Genomic DNA, 22719 nt, shown 5'->3' on the forward strand with positions numbered 1-22719 from the left:
AAACATCAAGGGCAAAGTTAAAGGCTAAGGAATGCTAATGCTAAAAAAGCTCAGACAAAGTTAAGGCTCAGGCTAAGCCAAAATAACGCTAAGGCCTAGGAAACTGCTAAGACAAATATCTCTATATTCATATAAAATTCAACGACCTTAATAATGTCTTAAACTTGTTATAAACTTGAAATCATCTGCATAATTGTTATAAATGTATGTGCTTACAGTTGTATTTCAAGTCGGCTTCTAATTTGATATTAAGATTGAGTTTCAAATAGTATCAATCCTCCAGTTCTTTTTTTTAATATCTCGGCGGATTTGAGACCTGGTCGTAGAAGTCGCTAGGCGCTGCCAGGTCGGTTAACTGGGAAAGTTGCGAGTACTTAGCCTTTAATGAGTACCTGGATATGATAAATTATTATAAAATTAGTTTTGGCAAAAAAATACACATGTCAGGTTTCATAAGTTTATTAATACTTACAACAAAATACACAATATTGGTATAAATCAAAATGATGCATTTTCAAATACTAAAATATTTCAAAATTCAATATTCATTCTTTAATATTTTTGACAAGATAGCTTCGAGTTTACAGACAAGACCCAAGCAATCATCGAGTAGCTCCAACTGGACCGAGCAATCGCCGAGTAGCTCAGAGATGATCGCCTAAATTTGAGTCCAACTAATATACACCGAGTTGGAGAAAGAGTCTAGAAGGATGCTAAGTAACGAGTAGTCACTGAGTATTCGATCGATATTTACAAAACTGGGTAAAGATCGTGTATAAGACACTTTTATGTGATCTAGATTATGTCTACCGAAATCCATCTCATTGGCTAGGCCATCCATTTTATCGTAGTGGTTGAGCCACATCAGTCATGGAAGGTACGATAGAGTCATGGAACCTTTGAATCTTGAATGAATCATGAATGGATCTAGTCTAGTGTACTAAATTATAATACACGCGATCAAACACCATTTATTTAATAATACTAATTAATACCCTCACACACGTTACGATCTATGCAAAAAAAAAGAAAAAAAGAAAAAACTTTCGTAACGCTTTTACATACCTTCAAATATCTCCCTCCTTTCTTTCCAACAACACAAACCCTAATCCAATCATGGGCGAATTCCGTCCAATCTCCGTCCACCACGCTCTCGGCGGTGGCCCAGGTATCAAATATCCAATCCAATTACAGATCTATTCAATTGATTGATAACCTTTTTTTGTTAATAATGAATTGTTACAGTTGCTGATACATTGCTATGGAGGAAATGTTACGGAGGTGTTATGTTGTTGATTGGTTCAACTGTCATGTGGATTTTGTTTGAACGAGCAGGATATAATTTCTTATCGTTTGTAGCTAATACTCTCTTGCTTTTGGTTGTGATCTTGTTCTTTTGGGCGAAATCGGCTTCGCTTCTTAACCGGTGTGTGTAATTGACTGGTTTTAATGAATTAGTTTTAGGTTAATTGATTGAATATGGTTTGATTTTAGGCCGTTGCCTCCGATTCCTGATTTGGATATATCTGAAGAGTCTGTTCTGATTGCTGCTGATGAGATCAGAGTTTGGGTTAATCGCGCTTTAGCAACCGTTCATGAAATTGCAGTTGATGGGAACTTGAGGACTTTAGTTCTTGTACATTTGATTTAATTTTCTGTTGTTTTTTCAAGATTTGAGTTTTATGATTGTTGAATGCGGCTTTAATGTTCAGGTTGCGTTTGGATTATGGATGATTTCTTGTATTGGTAGCTTGTTTAACTTTCTTACACTGGTTTATATTGGTGAGCTATTTATAAACATTTTATGGGAAGTGTGTATACTAATACACGTTAAAGTATGAATCTTTTTTTTATTCTGATTTGTTGGTTTGTCTTGATTTTACAAATAGGGGTGCTTCTTAGTTTATCGGTTCCTTTGTTATACGACACATTTCAGCCTCAGATTGATGAAAAGTTGATAGTTGTGCATAAGAACATGAGTGTGGTGTTCAAGAAAGTTGATCTCATCTTGCAAAACATTCCAATTGCTCAAAAGAAGCAAAAGAAGACAGAATAGGCTAAAGGTAACCGTGCGATCAACCTCTTTCATGTTTAGGTGGCTCATTATGTTTTGAACTATATGTTGTAGTTGTGAATGCTTTTGTCCTAAGTTGCTCATGTTTGTTCTTTCTTACACTAAAAGAAAAGTTTTTGCAAGTTGACATTTGTTTGTTGGATCATGTATTACATGATATAACACCTTTTCAATGTTTTTTTGTTACTAATTTACCACGTCCTGAGCAAATTTGGTTGATTTCAGTCATTGCCAGTACAAGGTTGTGATTGACTTTTCAACTTGAATGATAATCGCTTATCACTTTATTGCTTAAGATTAAACTGATATCATTGATAGCAACCCAGTTTTAATAATGTTACAAGAGTTTATGTTTTGGTTTCAACAAGTGATGGTTTTCTTAGAATCACCATAACAAAGCTAGTATATGATTTATGAACAGAGTATGATCCGTGACCTGTTATTTTTATTCAAATTAATGACGCGTTCTGCTTTGAAGCTAAATATATGTCTTATGTCTCATTAGCGGGTTTTCAAGTATGGTTTGAAACTTTTTGATCCATTTATACACTTCTGTACGTTGGTGCTTATTAGTTTACCTGTTTTCAGGTTTCTTTTGCCAGCTGCTCAAGATCATAACCCTGCTATATTTGTGAAATACATATAGAAGGGTTGACAGACCGGATCTCAAAAGTTGCTTTTGTTTTTGATATTGCCATAAGTGGTTGTTAGATTTCCAGTTGCTGCAAGTTTTTGACACGTTTATCCCACGAGAACTAAACATGTTTGAAGAGTTTAAGGTGTGAGTATATATGTGAATTACTCGTGACTGTTAATCTTGTGTGGTGTATGCTCTCAACCGTATAATGGTTGGAAGGAGTTATAGTATCGCTATTTTGGTTTGGCTATTGGTTTTATAATTGACTAATTACTTGGTGCGGCCAACACAGGACCAGAAAGCAGCATCACGTTTGCTCTAAAGTTGCACTTTTTAAAGGTGTAATTTTTTTTTATCAATAATGGATAGATTCAGTAGACCTAAAACTTTCGTAATGGGTAGATTCACCTAATTTTTTTTATCAATAATGGATAGATTCACCTTCACCAAATTCAGTATACCTAAAACTTTCAAATGTTAATGCATTGATAACTCTTGATCAATAATGGATATATTCACCTAATTCAGTAGACCTAAAACTTTCAAATGTACATCATGTATTGATGATTTTTTATCAATAATAGATAGATTCAATTTCGTCATCGGCTAAATAATCTATTATTAAAATTTAAAAGGGTGGTTTGGTTGAATGTGTTTGGTAATGGCCTATGGGTGTGACTTGTGAGTTAATTCAAATCTATTTTCAGTTAGTACAGTTTTACCAAATGAAAATGTAATAAGATGCAAGCTTTTAAGGTGACGATGAGTTTGTTGGGTTCGGTTATCGGTTATGTGCCAGAACTGAACTTTTAACCAATAGTTTGTTTTTTTAATTTTTTATAACCTAACAGTTTCTGTTATTAGAAAGTATATTTTGTTTTATTGAATTTTGTTATTAGAAAATATATTTTGTTTAATTTGGTTAAGCATCGTTAGTAGTTGTATGCTAGGAGACTCAAATCTTTTTGTTTAATAGCGTTTGGATCCACCCAATACCCGAGTGAGCCTTTCTGAGACGAGACGTCAACCGTTTATACTGATCTTTAAACTACAAACCTTATTTAAACAAAAACACCGTCAAGAAGTAGGAAATTCAATCTAATCTAATCTCAATTATCAAATAAAAGTGTAATTATAATTGAATTATCAAATTTGGTTATATAAAATATCATTATTTTTTAAGAAAAGCTCAAAAGCAAACTTTGGAAGGTAGAATACCACCCCTGCTGCCAACTGAAGACACACCAACTTCCAAGATGCAAAGTCTTTTGGTGCCGGCAGCCCTCAATTCACTCTCTTCTCATTCATCTCTTTCTTTTACATCATCTTCTCTCTCTCTGTTTTCGCATCACATTTATCCAAACCCAATTAGAAACCCTAAAAACCTCACTACAACCCCAATTTCAGCAGCCTACAATTCACCCATTGATGCATCCGAAAAAGCAAAACTTACTCAGGTACCGTACAATTCCATATCTATGAATTGGGTTTTCAGTTTATGTACGGTGAAATTGTGTGAATATTGTAGGTTGCAGAGAACACTTCAAGGTATTTCAAGAGATTAGGCAGCCTAGGGTTTTGGGGACAGCTTGTTTCTACTGTTGTAGCTGCTGTTATTCTTTCCTTTTCGGTTGTCGTTACTGGTAAAATCACGTCACCAGCTACATTCTATGCTACTTCTGGTGGTATTGTTGCTGCTTTCTTGTCGGTTTTCTGGTCTTTCGGTTACATTCGCCTTTCTGATCGCCTTCGCAAGACCGTCAATGACCCTTCAAAGGTATATTTTGTCAGTTTTAGGTTTTAATTCAGTGCATTGTTATATGACCTTCAAGCTACATTGTTAGGTTATTAATTAGTAGCAGTTTAACAGCCAATATGCGAGAACACTGATAATCAGAACATGAATTTGTATGCCCAAAACTAGTTATTAGATCACGAAACGACTTTTTGTACAAACGATCAAACACAAACTGTTAAAACTAATGGGGATTTCTTGTGCCTGATCATTAAGAAAGTGAACATATTCGTGTTCATGTTCGTTTATGTTTGTTCGTTATAATATAAACAAGCGGTTCACGAATGTAAATGAACAAAGTACAAACATAATTGAATTAAAACCAGTTAAAAGTAATGTGAATAACAATGTGTTGGGCCTAAAGGGTTGTTAAAACAAAACTAAGTTGTAATGGGTCAAAAAGTTTAAAATGAAGATATTAACAAAACTTAAACCAACGTGAACTTACGTGCATAAACAACTTTCATTAAATGAATGTCCACGAACATAATTTTGTTTTTTTGTTTATGTTTGTTCGTTTATTCAATAAACTAAACTAAACGGAACGTTTGGTTCATTTACAGGCCTAATTCAATACAATATTCTCTCTTTATTCAGGCTCCACCACGCGCTGATGTTGTAAAGAGTTTGAAAAACGGGATAGCCCTGAATCTTTTGGGTATGGGGGCTGCAATACTCGGGATGCAAGCTACCGTTGGACTGCTGGTGGCTAAGGCCCTCACCACCTCGGCAAACCCTTATTACAAGGGTATCTCTCCGGGCAGTAGCCCTGTTCTTGCTTTGGATATTTTCTTGGTGCAGGTATATATTATCTTTTTATACATTTCACTCAAAAGTTTATAAAAAAGTAAATGTGTAGCAACTGCAATGATATTATTTGAATATGGTAATTACAGGCGAGTGCAAACACAATCCTGTCACATTTCTTGGGACTCTTGTTCTCTTTGGAGTTGCTGCGGTTTGTTACGGTTCCGCCTTCAGATGGCATTGCGGTTCCTGGGGCAGCATGACCCGTGTTTTTGAATCATTCTGTAGAATTCTTTTTTCAGAAAAGAAAACTCCATAATCTTTCCACTATGAATTGTTTTGTATAATTTTATTGTAGACATTTGTAGTTTTTCACGTATTATATTGAAGTTGGACTGCTGTATACAATCTTTGATAGTTTAAATATGTTCTTTTTAATGGTCCATGTATTTCTTCAAATCTTCATCAGTGTTAAATATTCATCACCTACAGCAACAGCAATGTCAGTAGCTAAATATGTTTATAGACAACAAGATGATTGCGTAGTTACTCCAATACCTTAAACCACATATATATATTTTTTATTAATTGACGTAGTTTGTTACAGCTTTTTAAATATTATTTTTTATTTTTTTAATTAGCTTTGCTTAATCAAGACAAGAAGCTGCTAATTTTTATGTTATACCTTTTTTAATGAAAATTTTCATATCATTTTCATTAACCACAAACAATTACATTACAATTTACAATAAAGAAGCGGGTAAACAGACAACAAGCTGCACTGGAACCCCATTTTGAATATCAAATTCAATCCTGCTAAAACGAAACTTTGGTTAGAAATTTCACAGCTTCCGGGTTAGAAATTTCATAGCTTCCGGGGTAAGGAAACCAAATGTAGCAAAAGCAAATGGGAGAAATAGATGTTGATTCTCTAAACAAGCTTTCTCGTGTTTATTAACTTTACCTGACTCCGCCTTCAATTCAGCATGACCCACAAGTGAACAAACCCATGATCCGTGAGCCTAACAAGAAGGGACACTTCTGTAAAATTAACCGTTATACCTAAAGGAAGAAAAATATGATTTATCTAATTTTTACGTTTTTACCCTTTTTTTCCTGCTTTTTGGAAAAGGTTGACAAAATACGATTGATCATTTGGTTGAATTAATATTCCACACAAGTAAAGTAGTAAACAACCGTTGTTGCACATAGAGGTGCACAAATTGAAGGCGTTGAACCACTACGAGTAATATAAGTGCGATAACCAATATTAGTGAAATTGCTTTGACTTCGATAACAAGCCGACCCAAATGAATAACTTGAACTATAGTTCCTTTGCACATGTCATTCGTTTGATCAATATTCCTGAGTAACATTATTGTCACGGCTACTTTAAGAGCCAAACTATGGTATATATTAAGGGTGTTCAAAAGAATCCGAATCCGAATTATCCGACTATCCGTAACCGAACTATTCGAAATTTTGGATATCTGAAACCCGGATATCCGAAAATTCGGATACGGATTCGGATAACACTTTTGGGATTTTAATTTAATATATAATTTAATAGGGCCGTCTATTATCCCAACTAGGGGTGTTAAAAAAAATCCGAATCCGAATCCGTATCCAAAATATCCGAAAATCCGTATCCGAATTATCCAAAATTTCGGATTCGGATAGTTATTTTCAAAATATTCGGATATCCGAAATATCCGAAATTTTTAATTAGTTTATTTTTAATTATTTTTTATTTTTAAAAATATACACTATTTTAAAAACCCAATCCATTTATATACTTTTTCAATTGAATCAGCATATGCCTAACAACATGTGCCGCCGCTGCCATGTCTCGTATCTCACCGCTTCCTCTCTCCGGTGGTTATCGAACTACACCGGTGTAGTGGTGGACGACTAGATGGTGGTTATCCACCTATGATTATTTCGGACACGCCTCAACGGTAACCAACATCCCAACGATTTAGATCTCAGAAGATTCATTGTTTAGTTTGAGTTCTTCATAACTGGCGATGCTATCATGTTTGTGTGGTGGTTCATGACCTGCTACTTTGCCATCATTTAGTTTGAGTTTGAAAGATAGTTTTTGAAATCTCCAGATCTAAAGTTCTTCTCAAGCTTACCTAATATGAATTAGTTTTTTTTCCCCTCATAATCGGATATCCGGTTCACTGTCCGAACTTCGGATATCCGAACTTCGGATACGAATTCGGATAGTGAGAACTACTATCCGAAATGTTCGGATATTCGAAACTCCGGATATCCGGTTTTGAACACCCCTAATCCCAACTCCACATCTCTGCACTGTTTCTTTCAATATTTCCACACTCCCCCACCACCACGAGTTTACCGTTGCTGAAATGCAGACCACCAAGAGACACATCATTGCTGAGATGCCGACCACCACGACACACCGCCGTCCCTCACCAACTCTCCAGCCCTTGTCTAACATCTCCACGACCTTCCTCCGTCTCTCCATTCACGATAAGGAGATTGTATCACTTAGATCTATACATTATATCTAAAACAGGGTTTTTTTTTTCTTTCAAATTTTCGGACATCCGGTTTTGAACACCCTTAGTATATATATATATATATATATATATATATATATATATATATATATGTGAATCCCCCAATTTCCATACGGATACAAACCCTATTTAAATAGTCGGTGTTTCTCAGAGAAGAGATGGAAGAAGGCAAAGGTACGCATCCTCGAACGTGATTTGTTTTAGTTCAATCGAATTGCTGTTTTTGTTGAACACACACTATTTCTTTCAACCGTAAGACATTACTTCTGAATGCTTTTATAAATTTCCTTTTTAAGTTTTTTTTTTTAAAAACTGATATGAGTAATTAAGTGGCTGCTAGTTAATTTGCATCACCTCTTGTTCAAGACCTTTACAAACTGATGATAAACATAAGCTACGAGCATCACCAATTTCAAAAGCGCGCAGCACTGGATAGTATCATATTTGTATATTCCAAAAAACAAATTATTTAATAAAAGCTGGTAGACAATCACAGCCGGTTGTAAGTTCTAAATGATTTTTAAAGTTGGTTGGTTGGATCGGTTCCACCGATTAATAAAACTTTCATAAAATATAGATTTTTTATCTACCATAAATCCACCATTAAGGAGTGAAACTACAATAGTAACCTAACATAACAGTATCAAACCAAACATTATAGTACTTCAATTCAATGTAGTCAATTCTTATCAAACAAGTTAAAATAGTAAATAACATCATTGTACAATCATACATGAACATTCAATATAATCTTCTACAAAGAACACACTAAAATGCATGTACACATTCACATATTCTAGTCGAACATCATTTGGCATGAAAATTCTTGTAGCAATATGGAAATGTGGTATCTAGCTCTGCATTGTTATGTGCTTCCCCATTTACTCATATAATACATTTAGCTTTAAGTGAAATAAATTCACTCAATAACCTGAACCATAATGCTGAACTGAACTATTCGCACAACTTATCTCTTGAATATACGACCACCACATTAGAAACACCATAAACATGTATAGTCAAAGCTCTTTTATGATCCTTTGACGTTTCTATATACTATTCCTTCCCTTCCATTGATCGACTTCCTATAAAGTTAATACACCATTCAACACGCATACATAGCTAAAATTACCAGTAAATAATTATAAAACTAAACTGTATGAGTCGGCAAGCAGACCCCAACACCACAAACCTGAAAAACGTGTAACCGAAGTTGGAACAAATTAGAATACAACAAAAAATTTTATTATAAAATTTGGAACAAATTTTCATAACTCTGGAATGGTTAGCGCTCTGTGGTTTTGTTAGGCGTATGATTTGCAGTCTTTGTTAACAGAAAAAAGTGCTCAACTGAAATGGAAAAGGAAGCAAACTTCTAAATCTCTTAAAACCACTGCTGCATCTGCAACCACATCTGGTAACTACTCCCTGTTTTGGTCGTTTATTTGTTTTTTTAAATGCTTATGGTGTTAATTATTAATTTGTAGACACCAAATATGATTGGGACGGTCCGGATCCGGTACCTCTAGGTGCAATCTTTTACTATGACGAAGGTAACACCTGCTCTTTGCTTACACTTGAGTTATATATCTTTGGAAAGAATTGTTATGTTGTTATTTTATTATTATTATTATCAAAGCTTGGAGTCACAAAACTATTTAAGACTCTTTTTGTTGACCTTTTAAGTAAATTATTTCATTCATTTAAGATTGTATCCATTTGCCATGATGGTTAAAGGTGATATGTATAAGTCCTTGATGAAACCTCTGCATGTGATCGAGTCCCTCTTACAACATATGTTTCATTTTTTCCAAGTTTTCTTCTCCATGAGTTATTAGGTGCCTAGGTGGATTTGTGGTTATGTGTTTTATGTTTAGATTAATTAGTTTTTTTTTTCTTTGGGTTTTAAATATGTTTGTTTTAGTTTTTTGGTTTTGGTCTAAATATGTTACTTTGATGAAATCATTTTTTAGGTTTAGTTTTGGTTTGTGGCAAACCTAAATTAAGAAAAGTATGTTATTTTGTTGGAATTGAGTGTTGACGAATTTATTTTTTGGATTAGTTCTAGTGTCGTGACGCGATACCAACCGAATTTGTATCAACTCACAACCGCAACGCACGGGTTTTACCGACCGACTACAAGTCGTTTTAAATATATTTTTATTACAATATGAGTGTCAACAGTATAATGTGTGTCTACTTTTTTGGGTTTATTGTTATTATCGTTACGGACGTAACTCATATCTAATGAATTTGCCTCGCTGCATTGCCGTAACGTGGCGTCTTGATATCTAGTTATTATTATTATTAGAGGGTAATTAATGATGTGTATGTGTGTCTTTGTGACAAGTGAAACACAAGTACCCGTATGTTCAGTTTGATATATACTGTGAGGGACGCACTATGGTTCGAAAGGTATCTGGATGGGCTCTTGAATGTGCCAAGTGTGAAAAGCGTCGCGAGGAGGAACTCGAACTCGAACAAAGTCTTGATATGTAAGTAGTTTCTCCTTGTTGAGTTAAAAAAAACACACATTTCAACAGTTAAGTATATCATATGCGGGTTGAGTTAAATAACAATTTTGATTTTTTTTCAAAAGGGGCTATGAAAGAGGCATTTGGGTGAACCAACAATATGTCAAAAAGGAACCCTTCAAAACTAATGTTTTTTATAAAAAAATTTGTATGTTAATGTTTTTTGAGATTAGTTTTATCATTTTTCTATATCTATATCTACAATTATAATTTGAAAATTAGTTTTTATACATATCTATGTTTTGTTTGACACCTATGTAAATTTGTTAGTACATAAATTTTACATATATGTAAACTTGTGATTAATATATGTAATAAAAAAAATATAAAAATTGATAAAACTACTCTTAAATAATGTTAATATATAAAAAAAATAAAAAATTGTTTGGTTGTTAAGAGTTTTTAACATTTTTAGAGTTCTTAGAGCGTTCACATTCAACCCCTAACCCTAAATCTAAAATTACACTAAAACACACTACATTTTCTCTCTTCTTTTCAATTAAATAATACTTTTTTATATTTTTATCATTACCATTTCTCTTTCCTTCACTCACAACTACTTTCAAAATATATTAAAAAATTACAGGGGGTGAACAGTAGCTTTTCAAATATACAGAAAAATCACTACATTTTCTAAAATATAAAAACTATTCACAACACTTTAAATCACTCTCTATATTATAAAAACACTCCCCATATAACATGAGGGGTTGGATGAGAATGCTCTTAAATGATACCAATCCTATATACACACACATACATATATATTTGTTTTTAATGCTAAATCCGTCTTGATACATGTTCGTATTTTTTGTTTATTCATTATTAATTATCAACTTTTGATTCAGACCCACTTCTTTTGTCGGATACACCCCTTGGATATGGTATGGTGTTTGTTCGTAAACCATATGTATCGTCGCCCATGTAGCGGGCAACGCTTCATGGGCCACATGTACTCGCCCATGAACATACATTCTCTCTAGGGCTGTAAATGAACCGATCGAACACGAACAAGGCCTTGTTCATGTTCGTTCGTTAAGAAAATATTGTGTTCACAAACGGTTCATGAACACTTACCGAACGAGATTTTATGTTCGTGTTCGCTCATTAAGAAAATTAATGTGTTCACGAACGATTCAACGCAAACGAACACAAATAAAATCGGTAAAGGCTAGAGAATAGGACCGATGTATTCAACAATGTGAATATTGAAAGCCCGTAAATGAATCAAATGAACACGAACAAGGGCATATTTGTGTTCGTTCATTTAACTTTATAATTAATCGAACAAATATTTATGTTCATGTGCATTTATTTAAAAATGGACATTTGTGTTCGTTTGTTTAAAATCTAAACAAACATAACTAAAGAAAGATAAACGAACATAAATAAACATATATGAACCAATGTAAATGAACACAAACAAACATAAACAAACTTAAATCTGAAAACACATAAAAGAACACAAATTAACAAATATAAAACCTTTAAGCAGATGACATATCCATATAATATTTAATTATTTTCTATTAATACATAAACGGACATAAACGAACGTTCATGAACAAAAATGAATGAACAGAACATGTGTTCATGTTCGTTCATTTAATTAAACGAACACAAATTTTGTGTTCATGTTCGTTCGTTTATTAAATAAACGAACATAAACGAACTTCCCGCCGAACGGTTCACGAACAGTTCATCGAACGTTCGATTCGTTTACAGGCTTAGTTCTCTCTCTATATTCTATATTAATTTCGAATGGGCCACGGGTACTCTCCCATGAACATACATTCTCTTTCTTTATTTTATATTAATTTTGAATGTATAGTTAGAAATTCTGTTTTCTAAAAATCTTACATGTTATTTTTAAATTTGGATGGTTAAAAATAAACTTTTTTAAGACCTAGAGGCTAGACACATGTTATGTTAAAACTAAATTGGAATCAATTAGGTGCATACAGCACAAGAGTGCTAATTATCTCAAATAGTTTATGTATTCAATAGTTTTAAGCATTTGTTTTTAATGTCTCAAGACTATAACAATCAAACTTTTTATTTAAACCTTTAAGTAAGAATGTTTAAAAATCTGAAATAATTAAGTTATATCCTATCAATGTCTATTCCATATTCTATGTCCAATTTTATAAGCTAAAATATTGGCAAGGAATTTTGATATGTGTTATAGGTTTGGTCTTCCTTTTCCAAGGCAAATGACCTTTTAAAACATGTATAGTACCGGGTGACCTTTTTGAGAATTTTTAAGACCGGGTGTAGTGGGGGCGTTTTGCCCACCAAAAAGCACCAAAGCGTCCGGGAACAACACCTTCCGGGGTGCTTTGGGTTGAAGTTTGGTGATGGATGTTGTGTGGGAAACGCCAGATGGGAGGAAGAGGGGGGAATGTAATTGGTGGGGTTTTATTTGTTTTTTTTATATTAATAATAATGTAATTATTGGTTAGGGCTCCATCCACTACACCTTTTTTTTACAAAACGCCCCTATGGTGACGTGGCGACACATGACGGTAAACGCCCGTATAGAGGTTCCATCTACTACACACTGTCTAATATAAATATTTTGGACATTCATTACATCTTAAAGTCCAAGATTCAAGAAACCAACTCATGACATGCATCTTGCTTTTTATACATTCAAGAAAACACAGTCTATACATGCATACTATTATGTTTTCTTTAAAAGAAACTCATTTTACATCTGAATAATAATAATAATAATAATAATAATAATAATAATAATAATGGTAGTGGTGGTCGTACTAGTAGTAGTAGTAGGTTCACGTGCATTATTCTTCCAAAGACAACAAAAAGAGAAGTGTTTCTTTCTTCTTTTCACATTAAAAACCCATAATACAACCTAGTTTATGCATAAAGTTTTCTTAAAAGAAAACTCATTTTACATAATAATAATAATAAGTTCACCTCCATCATTCTCCCAAAAACTACAAAAGAGAAGGGTTTATTCTTTTCATATCAAAAGCCCATAATATTACCTGCCAAGTGATCTTCACTTATCCAACTTGATCTTCATTCTGCCAATGATTGTAGCACCCAGAATTCGTACTTCTTTCACATGGATGAAGCAGATGTCTATGCGGTTCCTCCGAACTCTGGTCTTGGTATTGAACGAGAATATCATACATTTCTCTCTACCATTAAGGGCATCAATTGGTTGCAACTCGTTAACCGCGGTCATGGTTAGAATCACATTATCCTCAAACACTCTTAGTGTTTGGTTGCCAAACACTTTAAATCTGATCCCTGTAAGATGATTATGTGGCACATTAAAGATGCTCATGTAACCATCTCGAAGCTCGAGTTGAATTTTGAATAGCTCAATATTATCAATCGATTCATCCTGTCCATGCCTTTCGTTTATCCCTTGCACCGTAACTAGATACCCATCATCGCAGTCGACCATTTTCATAAAGCGTTGGCTACGGTCCGTCAGATTCCCAGCCGGTGGAAACTGCCTCAAGTAATCCTCCCCAAACACAAGACTCGCGTTACACATAATACACATCGGCTTCCTTCTATGCATTGTAGTAACGACAGATGCTTGTGGGTGTCGGTTCATCATAAACTGATTAGATGCTTGACGTCCTTCCTGTTGATTTCTGCAATGGTGGTGTACCTAATGTTGTTTCCATACTTTTGTGGTGGGTGGCTGTGGAATGTGTAACGGGCCCGGAAATTATACGCTCTCGGCTGCTTCGTTTGATGAAAATAAGTTGCGGTGACTTTTCAGTGGCGTCAACTAGTTTCATAGCCCTCAGAGCGTAACCATGTTCTAACTTGGACACAAACACCCATCCGACCACACTCACTGAGGCACCCCGCAAATTATAGAGAATGATTCCGTGTTTGCGACTTTGGAAAACCAAAATCGAGCCAACAACATACAATAATTCAAGCTTCTCCATATCCAACCCTTCGAGGGTAAAAGAAAATCTCCTCCAAGGGGATTCCAATTCGGTAACTACCAGCTCGTGCTCTCCTTTACGGTACCAGATATAGGGGAATTCACATACTTTTTGTAAATCAGCCTGCGTGTTGTACGTTTTGATAAACTCCTCCGTCTTAAAAATAGCCCGATAATGCTTGTTGACCCCCTTAAGTTTGAGGATTTCAAGGATATCTGACTTCTCACTAATCTTCCACAAAAAATCCCCAAACATACTTCAACTGCACCTTGGGAATGTGGTGGAGTGTCGATGTCCATTGATTCATCCGGTTCCATTTAAAATCAGCAACAATCTAAAACTTCAAACAATTAAAAGTTAATGTAATCATTGAGAGATAGTGCTTATTCAACTATCTCAAAATAGAATCTATTCCAAACATATATGCCATGGTTCCTTACTTCGACAGGGTACAAATATCTAAAGTTTTTATTTTTACATACTTTTTCAAACCTATTGCAGATACTAAGTAGCAGCTAAAAATTTGTATCCATTTTTCATGATATGTATGGATCACCTAAATCATGGATCAACTAAGCCCTCTTGGGGACTTTATTAAGAATAAGAAAGAAGAACCTCATGTAAATACCATGGAATAAGGGTTGATCATATTTATAGAGATTTCAAAAATATCCATTCCAAAAATGGAAACAAATCTGGGTTAATACCAGAGATAACATCTCTAAACAAGGTTTGAGCACCATGCCAAATGTGTCCGAAGAAGAGCAAAGCTAATGAAGCATGTCCAAAAGTAAAAGTGCAATGATTACATTAACTTTTTAATTGTTTGAAGTTTTGGATTGCTGCTGCTTTTAAATGAAACCAGATGAATCAATGGACATCGACACTCCACCATCTTCCCAAGGTGCACCTATGTTTTGGTATTTTTTGTGGAAGATTAATGAGAAGTCAGATTTTCTTGAAATCCTCAAACTTAAGTGGGTCAACAAGCATTATCGTGCCTTTTTAAGACAAAGGAGTTTATCAAAATGTACAACAAGCGGGCTGATTTGCAAAAAGTATGTGCATTTAGCTATATCTAGTATTGTAAAGGAGAGCACGAGCTGGTTGTTACCGAATTGGAATCCCCTTGGAGGAGATTTTCGTTTACCCTCGAAGGGTTGGATATGGCGAAGCTTGAATTATTGTATGTTGGCTCGATTTTGGTTTTCCAAAGTCGCAAACACGGAATCATTCTCTATAATTTGTGGGGTGCCTCTGTGACTGTGGTCGGACTTTGTGTCCAAGTTAGATTATGGTTACGCTCAGAGGGCTATGAAACTGGTTGACGCCACTGAAAAGGTCACCGCAACCTATTTTCATCAAACGAAATAGCCGGTGCGTATAATCTCCGGGCCCGTTACACATTCCACAACCACCCACCACAAAAGTATGGAACCACCATTGCAGAAATCAACAGAAAGGACGTCAAGCATCTAATATATCGTTTTATGATGAACCGACACCCACAAGCATCTGTTGTTACTACAATTTATAAAAGGAAGCCGGTGTGTATTATGCGTGACGCGAGTCTTGTGTTTGGGGAGGATTACTTGAGGCAATTTCCACCGGCTGGGAATCTGACGGACCGTAGCCAACGCTTTATGAAAATGGCTGACTGCGGTGATGGGTATCTAGTTACGGTGCAAGGGATAAAAGGAAGGCATGGACAGGATGAATCGATTGATAATATTGAGCTGTTCAAGATTCAACCCGAGCTTCGAGATGGTTACATGAGCATCTTTAATGTGCCACATAATCATCTTACAAGAATCAGATTTAAAGTGTTTGGCAACCAAACACTAAGAGTGTTTGAGGATGATGTGGTTCTAACCATGACCGCGGTTAACGAGTTGCAACCAAATGATGCCTTTAATGGTAGAGAGAAATGTATGATATTCTCGTTCAATACCAAGACCAGAGTTTGGAGGAACCGCATAGACATTCGCTTCATCCACGTGGAAGAAGTATGAATTTCGGGTGCTACAATCATTGGCAGAATGAAGATCAAGTTGGATCGAAGATCACTTGACAAGTAATATCATGGGCTTTTGATATGAAAAGAAGAAACCCTTCTTTTTTATAGTTTTTGGAATAATGATGCAGGTGAACCTATTATTATATATTCAGATGTAAAATGAGTTTCTTTTAAGAAAACTTTATTCATAGACTATGTAGTATTATGGGTTTTTAATATGAAAAGAAGAAAGAAACACTTCTTTTTTTGTTGTTTTTGGAAGAATGATGCACGTGAACCTATTATTATGTAAAATGAGTTTTCTTTTAAGAAAACTTTCTAATATGCATGTATAGACTATGTTTTCTTGAATGTATAAAAAGCCTTATGCATGTCATGAGTTGGTTGGTTGAATCTTGGACTTTAAGATGTAATGAATGTCCAAAATATTTATATTAGACCGTGTGTAGTGGATTGAACCTCTATGCGGGCGTTTACCGTCACGTCACCATAAGGGCGTTTTGTAAAAAAAAGGGTTTAGTGGATGGAGCCTTAATTACATTATTACTGATATCAAAAAAAGAAAACAAATAAAAACCCACCAATCACATTCCTCACTCTTTCTCCATCCGGCGTTGCCCACACAAAGTCCATCACCAAACTTCAACCCAAAGCACCCCGGGAGGTGTTGTTCCCGGACGCTTTGGTCCTTTTGGTGGGCAAAAGGCCCCCACTACACCCGGTCCTATAAATGCTCTAAAAGGACACCGGTATCAACTCATGTTTTAAAAGCAAACATCCGGTAAAATATATATTGCATAAAAAACTTGTTTTCCGGCTCGTTTTTAACTATTAAAAACATCAAAGTTCAACATCTCAAACCAAATTCCAACGCTAGATATACTCGTTGTAATCCCAAACCGACCCTACCGCAACCGCGAAAAATAAAGTTTCAAACTATTCCAACCCAACCAACCGCACTAAAAAACTCAACGAAACTGCCAGCCCATTACCAAACCGCACCCAAAAACAAACCTAAACAACTTAGTTGAACAAAACCCAACAACAAAGTTAGCAAAACCTAAGCTAAAACTAACTTTATACTACACCAAAATTACAAAGATTACAAGAAATCATACCTTATAGTAGTGTAGACCCGGAAGAACTTGCAAAAATATAAGAACCAAAATGTGTGCAAGTGAGAGATTTAGTGAGTATTATGTTAGAATTAATGGTGGGTTATGGTGATAGGAAAGTGATTTGAGGGTTTAATTTGGTTAATAATGGTGAAAAAGTTGATGAATATGGTGAAGAGTGAATGAAATCGCGGCCAGGGTTTGGAAAGGGGAATAGGGATTTTGAAAATTTTGTTGAAAAATGTTATAAGATGGTTTAAAAGATCAAAAAAAATTATGTTATGGAGGCTGTAGGTCATCTGCGCCGCGCGACCGAAAGGTTCTTGAGCGACCGCGGGCCGCGACGCCTTTCTGTGTTTATCTGTCTGGCTTGGCGCAACGTGGAGGGGAAGAAAAAGCCCGCCACGCGCGCGACGGGCACCGTTAACAGAAAGTTACTAACTTTTTATTTAAAGCCTATTTCGCATTAGAATAAATTTTAGAAAATTACCAACTCTTTACTATGCCCATTTTATGTTATTTGACGTGTAAAACGTACCTGACGTCCTTCAAATCCTCGTAAAACCTCTCGTTTTGTTGGTGATGATTTATTGCAATGACTCGACGACGCAATAAAACTACAAAAAACTAAAGTTAGTGACTCAAAGAAACGAAAATAAAGTAAAGTAAATTATGCAAACTCTACACTTGAGTTTTCACTCAAGAACCCGTCGATGATTTAATTCGATGGATCGAGGGGAGTTTCTTCCACCTCGATTGACTCCTCCGGGCCTCCAAGATAATGCTTTAGACGATGGCCATTTACTTTCCACGAACATCTGTTGTCCGGATTCTTTAACTCCACCGCTCCATACGGGAATACTTCCTTCACCAAATACGGTCTCGTCCACTTGGATCTCAACTTACCTGCAAATAACTTCTAACGAGAATTATATAACAATACTTTATCACCTTTCTTGAAGTCTTTACGTCCCCTTAAACTTCGATCGTGCAACACTTTCGTCTTTTCCTTAATATCCAACGATCGAGAATACGCCGCATCACGAAGCTTCTCTAACTCATGAATTTGAAAATACCTCTTTCTAGCGGCCTCAGTAAGATCAATATTTACCGTCTTCAATGCCCAAAACGCTCGATGCTCCAACTCAACAAGAAGATGACATGCTTTACCGTAAACCAACATAAACGGTGTAGTACCCAACGGTGTCTTGTACGCGGTTCGAAATGCCCATAGCGCGTCATCCAATTTCTCCGACCAATCTTTCTGACTTATCCCAGCCGTCTTCTCCAAAATTCTCTTCACCCCTCTATTAGCATTCTCGACTTGACCATTCGTTTGAGGATTATAAGCGGTAGAGGTGCGATGAGAAATTTCATAACGAGCTAGTGCTTTCTCCATGACGGAATTACAAAAATAAGTACCTCGATCACTAATAATCGCCCGTGGAGTTCCGAACCGAGTAAACAACTTCTTTAAAAACTTCACAACAACTCTAGCATCATTTGTGGCTAATGCTTGGGCTTCAACCCACTTTGAAACATAATCTATCGCCACTAAAATATACTTGTGACCACTGGAAACGGGACACGGTCCCATAAAGTCGATGCCCCAAACATCAAAAATTTCAAGAGTTTGTATGGGGTTTTGAGGCATCTCGTTGTTTGATTAAATATTTCCGGTGCGTTCTCAAGCGTCACAAGTCCTAACAAATTCCGCCGCATCTTTTACAATTGACGCCCAATAAAAACCACAATCAAATACCTTTTGAGCCGTGGCATGCACTCCATGATAACCTCCCGTTAAATCTTCATGAACATGCTTCAGAATATTCAACCCTTCTTCTTTCGACACACATCTTCTAAGAATTCGGTCACCACCAATCTTGAAAAGAAAAGGATCATCCCAAACATACCGATTAACATCCCGTATAAACTTCTTTTGTTGAGTGGTCATCCCTTTCAACACAAGGCCCGTAGATAAAAAATTAGCAAAATCGGTGAACCATGGAAAACCTTGCTTTTCGGCCGTAACAAAATCAATCGACTCATGCGGAAATCTATCACCAATTTCTTCTTCGCGAATCTCTTCTCTCTTTGGATCTTCTAAACGAGAAAGATGATCCGCCGCAACATTCTCCGCCCCCTTCTTGTCTTTAATCTCTATATCAAACTCAGAAAGTAAAAGGATCCACCGTATAAGACGGGGCTTCGCGTCTTTCTTGTGAAAGAGAAAACACAACGCCGCATGATCGGTAAAGACGAGATAAGACCGGAACTTGTCAAATGCAAACACAACGGCTAAAAGTTCATTCTCGGTGGTGGTGTAGTTCTCTTGGGCCGCATTCAACGTCTTGTTTGCATAATAAATAGGGGAAAATGTTTATCACGCCTTTGCCCCAAAACCGCTCCAACCGCATAATCGCTCGCATCACACATGAGCTCAAAAGGTAAATTCCAATCCTGGGACACAAGAATAGGAGCACTTACAAGTTGATCTTTCAGAAACTTGAACGCCTTCAAACACTCCTCATCGACACAAACGGGATATCTTTCTCTAATAACCGGGTCATCGGGCGGGTAATCTTTGAAAAGTCTTTAATAAACCGCCGGTAAAAACCCGCATGAGCAAGAAAACTTCGTATAGCTTTGACATTTTTCGAAGGAGGAAGCCTACTTATCGTGTCAATCTTTGCCCGAACCACCTCTATACCATCTCTCGAAATTTTATGACCCAAGACTATCCCTTCCGTCACCATAAAGTGACACTTTTCTCAATTCAACATTAACTTCGTCTCGATGCACCTCTTCAACATCCTCTCAAGATTACCCAAACAATGATCAAAAGAATTACCGTACACCGAAAAATCATCCATAAAAACCTCCACGGACGTCTCTATCATATATTGAAAAATTGCCACCATACAACGCTGAAAGGTAGCCGGAGCATTACACAACCCAAACGGCATGCGACGATACGCATATGTACTATACGGACACGTGAAAGTCGTCTTCTCTTGGTCTTCCGTTGCGATTGGAATCTGAAAATAACCTGAAAAACCATTAAGAAAACAATAAAATTGCTGACCTGCGAGACGCTCCAACATTTGATCAATAAGCGGCAACGGAAAGTGGTCCTTCCGAGTAGCATCATTCAACCTCCGGTAATCAATACAAACCCTCCAACCGGTAACCGTACGCGAAGGGATGAGTTCATTCTTCTCGTTCATGACAACCGTCATCCCCCCTTTCTTTGGAACCACTTGAGTCGGACTTACCCTAGGAGAGTCCGAAATCGGATAAATCACCCCGGCATCCAACAACTTAATCACCTCTTTCTTGACAACTTCTTGCATATTTGGATTCAAACGCCTTTAGGGTTGAACCACCGGTTTATACTCATCTTCCATCAAAATCCGGTGAGTACAATAAGCGGGGCTAATACCTTGAATATCTGAAAGTCTCCATGCAATCGCCCCTTTATTAATCTTCAACACTTCTATCAACTTTTACTTTTCTTCCTCACTCAACTTAGACGAAACAATAACGGGCAAATCCGAGCCCTCTTCAAGATACGCATACTCTAAATGTGATGGAAGAACCTTTAATTCCAACGAAGCCGGTTTTTCAGCCTCTTTTTCACAAATAATCTCACTAACCTCCATAATCTTCGTCGAACAAGAAACATCATCTACCACGTCTTCCTCATCCTCCTCCATAATTTCCGTCAACTCGTCATCCAACTCCATCCCAACCAAATCGGTTCCATAAATATAATCAAGACACTTATCAAAACCCAGAATAAAAGAATTAAGAAAATAAACCGAATGGCATGGACCACTAACATCATCACTATCACCCGGGTGCTTCATCGACTTCGCAATATCATAAGTAACATTCTCATCACCAACCCGAAGTGTGATCCGCCCCTCATACACATTAATAAGAGTCTTAGCCGTTCTAAAAAACGGCCGACCGAGAATAATGGGGACCTTCTCGTCGGCCTCCATGTCAAGCACCACAAATTCTCAATAATACCTCGCGGATACTTAACCGAACGATCCGCCAATGACAACGACATACGAGTCGGTGTAAGCACACCCAACTCCAACTTCTCAAACAACGAATACGGCATAAGATTAATACTCGCACCCAAATCTGCCAATGCTTGACTCATCATATCACTTCCGAACGTACACGGGATTGTAAACACACCGGATCCGGTAACTTTTCCGGGACCCGATTCAACACAACCGCCGAACAATCCCCGCTAAGTGGAATAGACGAAACCTCTCCCAACCGATCTTTTCTCTTGAGTATATCTTTCAAAAATTTCTAATACTTTGGCATGTGTTAGAGAGCTTCAACAAATGGAAGATTGATCTTTAACTGTCGGGACATATCTAGAAAATGCATGTATTCCCTTGTGTATTTTTGGTTTTTGAGACGAGCGGGATAGGGAACATGGGCGAAATTAATTTCGGGTGGTGGCCGGAATTAAACTGACGTCTTCTCAACTTGCGGCTCAATAATTGGTGTTTTAACTTGTGACTTACCCGGAGCCTCCATCTCAATTTCTTCATCAGCCACTTCCTCTTCTTCAACTCCAACCCTTTCTTTTTCAACCTCAGGACCCAAAACCCTTCCGCTACGAGTAGTAATTGCATTCAATTGAGCGGCTGGAGTCAGCTGAGTAGACCCCGAAAACTGTCCTTGAGGCCTTTCATCGAGACGACGAGCAATATCACCAACGGTTCTTTGAATATCGAGAATAGAAGATTGTTGATTCTTGAAGAGCATATCGTGTTCGGCAAACTTTTTCTGTGTAACTTGATCTCTTTCCAAGATTTGCTTCATCATCTCCTCTAAACGTCCCATGCCTCCATTAGAATCCTGCACATTATTTTGAACATTAGTACCATTGTTATTATTATTATTATTATTGTACTGACCTTGTCCTTGATTGTAAGAATTTTGATAGTCGGATGGTGCGCCTGACGAACGCCAGTTGGAGTTATTCTGATTTGGGTTCTTGTAAGTGTTCTAATTCTGATTGTTGTTGAAGTTGTTAGGAAACCTATTCTGACCACCAACAAAATCGACCTGCTGATTCATCACCGGGCACTCCAAAGTGCTATGTCCACCTCTACAAAACTCACACTTGTCCACCTTAGTCTTAAGTTCCTTCACTTCTCGGGTTAACGATTCCAAAGCAGAAGCCACAGTATTATCCAGATTAACCTGGTGTACACCTCGAGAAGATGAGGATGTACTGCTAACGGGAGTGGAATTCCCGCGTCATGGCCCTTTGGC

The 22719-nt window shown here is 36.6% G+C and overlaps 2 protein-coding genes across 2 annotated transcripts; both read left to right on the forward strand.

The window, feature by feature from the left end:
* Nucleotides 1-1010: 1010 nt before the first annotated feature.
* LOC143612755 (reticulon-like protein B11) lies at nucleotides 1011-2959 on the forward strand. Its single transcript, XM_077086661.1, has 6 exons — nucleotides 1011-1168; nucleotides 1246-1426; nucleotides 1495-1636; nucleotides 1713-1782; nucleotides 1890-2063; nucleotides 2663-2959. Exons 1-5 carry the CDS (start codon nucleotides 1117-1119, stop codon nucleotides 2054-2056), a joined length of 612 nt encoding a protein of 203 aa, XP_076942776.1. The 5' UTR covers nucleotides 1011-1116; the 3' UTR covers nucleotides 2057-2063; nucleotides 2663-2959.
* Nucleotides 2960-3967: 1008 nt separating this feature from the next.
* LOC143612762 (protein TIC 21, chloroplastic-like) lies at nucleotides 3968-5522 on the forward strand. The gene is made up of 4 exons (XM_077086665.1): nucleotides 3968-4168; nucleotides 4240-4488; nucleotides 5104-5307; nucleotides 5403-5522. The coding sequence occupies exons 1-4, from the start codon at nucleotides 3968-3970 to the stop codon at nucleotides 5514-5516; spliced, it is 768 nt and encodes a 255-aa protein (XP_076942780.1). The 3' UTR covers nucleotides 5517-5522.
* The last annotated feature ends 17197 nt before the right edge of the window (nucleotides 5523-22719 follow it).

Source organism: Bidens hawaiensis, unplaced genomic scaffold (genome assembly GCF_021521415.1).
Source record: "Bidens hawaiensis isolate Kalapana, Puna unplaced genomic scaffold, B.hawaiensis_p1.1 tig00035496_1, whole genome shotgun sequence".
NCBI lineage: Eukaryota > Viridiplantae > Streptophyta > Magnoliopsida > Asterales > Asteraceae > Bidens > Bidens hawaiensis.